General features: G+C 41.3%; 1 protein-coding gene across 1 annotated transcript in view; it reads right to left on the minus strand.

The window, feature by feature from the left end:
• The window catches only part of LOC103397098 (BDNF/NT-3 growth factors receptor-like), a 174,403-nt gene that overhangs the window by 9,057 nt on the left and 161,077 nt on the right, over positions 1 to 4,269 (minus strand). The window contains 1 exon segment of the mRNA XM_025052777.1: positions 1,144 to 1,302. Within this exon segment, the coding sequence (XP_024908545.1) occupies positions 1,144 to 1,302 (159 nt within the window).

Genomic DNA, 4,269 nt, shown 5'->3' on the forward strand with positions numbered 1-4,269 from the left:
AGGGGAAGACCTAGGACACGCTGGAGCGACTACGTCGCTCGGCTGGCCTGGGAACGCCTTGGGGTCCCCCCAGAAGAGCTAGAGGAAGTGTCGAGGGAGAGGGAAGTCTGGGTGTCCCTGCTCAGACTGTTGCCCCCGCGACCCGGCCCCGGATAAGCGGTTGAAGATGGATGGATGGATGGATGGATGTTTTTCCCCTTTGTTTTTATGCAAAGAAGTGCAAGTATATTTGATACATCTTATATGTGATTACATTTTTTAAATTAATTATGATGAAATATAATATTACAAAACATTTCCTGAACATGAAGTGTTTGTGTATGTTTTTATTTTCAAAATGCATCAAGCAGGCTGGATTGAAACCCCAAGCGGGCTGGTTTCGCCCTGTGGCCCATATGTTTGACACTCCTGTGTTAAAGGATCAAAATAGGCCATGTAAAATAAATGTACATAGCCTTTCACTTCTGAAGTGAATGAGGATGAAGGGTAAAACAGAGGCACTCAATTTCAGACTACAATTTTATAAAATTTCATAGATTGAGTGTCGGACAGATTCTTCTTTCACTCTTCTAAATTTATGATAAATTAATCACATTCAGAGAGTATCTGAAGTACACTATTGTAAGGATGTTTGATTATACAGTTAGGTTTGTGAGGTGGCACAGTGTGCCAGACTTTAACGACTGACATCGTCCAACGACTGAATTAAAACTGTAGTTTTATTTATGGGAAAATCACATTTTCTAAATCAGCCGTGATGACAGAAGCATCTTCACTTCACTTACGGTGAAATGGTGGAGAGCTGGTGAGCATAGCTAAAGCAGCAAAACCTATTTACAGTTTTCTGCACTTACATTCATGTTAGCATGATTAAGAACTTCCTGAATTTGTAGGACCTCGAGTTTATGATTCAAGCCCATAATTCCCTGTGATACCTACTGTATGATAAAGCGGCACACACAGATGATCAAATATTTAATTTTGGTGATGAACTGTTTCCTCACACCTGGGGGCTGCAGCATCTTAAACCTTAGCCATTACTTATTAATCTGAAGGTGCTTCCTTAAGGTTTGGAAACCTTTTTCAGTTGTGGTTACGTATTTCTGCACTCATAATGGTTTCCGAAGCAGCCATAGCCTTTACCTCATTGTTGGAGAGCTGGTACCAGGGCTGTTTTCCGTAGGTGAATATCTCCCAGAGAACGACTCCTAGACTCCAGATATCACTTTCTGTGGTGAACTTTCTGTACATGATGCTTTCAGGAGGCATCCAGCGGATTGGTAGCATGGTGTGACCCCCGACCTTTTTGACACACACCGAACACAGGGAGATTTAGCACACACTTATATAAATAAAAGAGACATACTGTATATTCTCTTATCCGTATTGTATCAGTTTTAGACTAAAATGATGACAGTCAATTACATTTTTCATGAGGTCACTAATTTTGTTTTAAACAAAACATTAAAAATGTAAATATCCAGAAAATTACTTAAATTCACACTTAAAATGTAAACGGTAGAATCAGGTTAGAGCAGGCGTGGCAAACTAAGGCGCGGGGGCCGGATGCAGCCCATTCAGCTTTGTAATCCGGCCCTCCAAGCTTGTCCAAATTATATAATTGGTTTATATTGTGATTATACTTCTGCCTTTTCCTGCAATGCCCACGGTTTCCCTATAGATGGCGTAAGAAGGCTAAAAGCATTTTAGTATTTTAGCCTTTATACATGACTTTTACATGTAATTTATCTTAGTTCACACGAATGCTCCACCTAACTGCACCTGACCCGGCCCCACTGTTCAATTTTAGGACCAATTGTGGACCACGACTCAAATAGTTTGCCCACACCTGTGTTAGAGGACTCTTCTTAGTCATCTTGAATGCAGCAAATAAACAACAAGCTAGTGTTAGTGTGCTAACTGTCATTAGCAGCTCAGGATTAGCTCACATGAGGATTTGTAAGTCCTCAAATTACATTTGTTTATATATATTGAGTGTTTCAAAATAGGGTGTAGTGTACATTTAAACAGGTGTCATTACAATAAGAGGCTAAGTTAGCGGCTACATAGCTTGTTGTGCTAAGTAGTCAGGCTATCACTCAGGCACGCAACTCTTTTTGGCACACTGCAGTGACAGGAAGGAGAGCTAAAAGTCAATGTTTTTTTATTTACATAAATGTACTTTTATTTACAAAAGTCCCTGCTCCTGTTTTACTACAAATGTTTTTTTTAAATAATTAAAACTGCTTTTTTTTGCTACAGTAACAGTTTGCTACATTCATTCATGTGTAACTGATTTATACTGTTGCAACAGGCGCTAGATCCAATCCCAGCTATCGTAAAGGTGCAACACTTTGCACCTTTACTGATACAGTACTCTAGTCACTGTGACTGTGCAGAACTGTCACAACTGTTTTGAACAATCACCAATCTGCTAAGTACTCAAAGAAAATGGACACACAGTGAGAACATACAAACATCAAGCAGAAAACCCTTACGGTGGAGCTGGGACAGAAAACTAGCCAATCATACCACTCTGTGGCCCGCAAACTCTCAAATGTTGTTAAATTATATTGTGTGAGTCAGCATTGGCATTCACGCAGATTTAACTCTCTGAATATATCTGATCTCATAGCGGCAGCAGCATAAACTACACTGCAACTGTTAATGTTGCAAAAATCCCCAGGTTTTAACAAACATCCTTATGAGGCAACAGTGAGTGAACTATTCAAACAGTTATTCCATACCATTAAAATGCTGTTATCTCTTCACAGCAAATTGACACATTAAGTATTTCAGAAGATTTCAGGACAGGGCTTTATGGATTTGAATAGTGTTTGGATGAATTTATATTGGCTGACCTTCTGATGGTTCTGTGATGTTCGGGGGGGGGGGGGGCATTTCTGCAGGGCTTGGATTTTTAATCCCAACATGTCTCACATTACCTGGAATGTAACCTGTGCCCCTGTGCCGATGCTGTTTTGTTCACATTGAATCACTGTTCTGCCTTTATTTCTTCTCCTCTCATGAATCGCCTGTGCTTCATCGCTTCGCGGACAGCACAATCGATTTTCCGAGCTTTATGCTGGCTATTAATGGCTTGCTACCCACACTTGGCCTGTTTCTATGTTAGTCAGTTGGTTATTTAATGGTGTAATAAAATGTGCACAGTCAGATAGCCATCAGGTTCACTGTTATGTGTGAGAAACATATCTGCCTTCATTTCTGGAGCTTGCACTCCGAAGCTCTGGCTTCTCTCTCTATCTGGAATAGCTCGCTTTCTTCTCTTGTTTATTAGTTTTATTCATTTACATTTTCTATTACAGCAAGAACATAATATTAATCTTTTAATCTAATCTAATTACAAAACAATGTTTTTATGGTAATGTTCAAAAAATAGTTACAATGAAAGCAACTGGACAAAGTAGGTTTTTTTAAGAAGTTTCGCCTTTCATCCAAGAGGCTTCTTCAGTTCTGACTGACTACTGGGAAATTCTGGTATTTAGCCTTCAGGGGGCTACATACCTGTAACAAGGGTCGTTGCAAAAAGGGGGGATAAAGGTGTGGTGAAACACATCCTATTCAAAGGAGGGCAGAATGTAAAGTTACAAGGTTGGAGGTGTGAATGGGGAGTGATACCATAGCTATGGTTAGCTAATAGTTTAACCTGAGCGACACTTTTGCCTGGGTGTCCTTTGAAATGAAACTGGGGTCTTGTTTTCAGGGAGAGGGTTGAAATTTTTTGGGGAGAGAACTCAGGACGACATTATAAGTGGATGAAAGGTTGTGTCTCAAACCACCTCCTCTATTGAGAGATGGTTTCTCCAGATTGATGTAGATGGCTTCCTTCACCCCTCTCTCAAACCATCTGTCTTCTCTGGTGAGGATATGTACATCCCCATCCACAAAAGTGTCATGATGGCAGTCGTGACTGTTGTTTCCCTGTGTTCCCCCTTGTTTTCCCCATCCTTGTGTTGTGTGTACTTGTTTCTGTCTGTGTGGTGGGCGTGGCACATTTCCCTGGATAATCACTGATGAAGCACCCCTGCCGTTCCTCAGCTCACCTGCCTTCCATCAAGTCATCACTCCGACTGCATATAAACCCTGGCCTTTCTCCCACTCCTTGTCAGATTGTTTGTTCAGCCACTGTGGTCAATCTCCTGCTACCTGCTTGCCTGCTCTCCACCAACCATCTCCAGACATCCCACACTCCTTGTGCCTCCTTCACCTGTTCCAACCGCTGCTTCACCTCAGCCCTTTCCCTCCACC

This window comes from Cynoglossus semilaevis, chromosome W, assembly GCF_000523025.1.
Source record: "Cynoglossus semilaevis isolate Cse_v1.0 chromosome W, Cse_v1.0, whole genome shotgun sequence".
Taxonomy (NCBI): Eukaryota; Metazoa; Chordata; class Actinopteri; order Pleuronectiformes; family Cynoglossidae; genus Cynoglossus; species Cynoglossus semilaevis.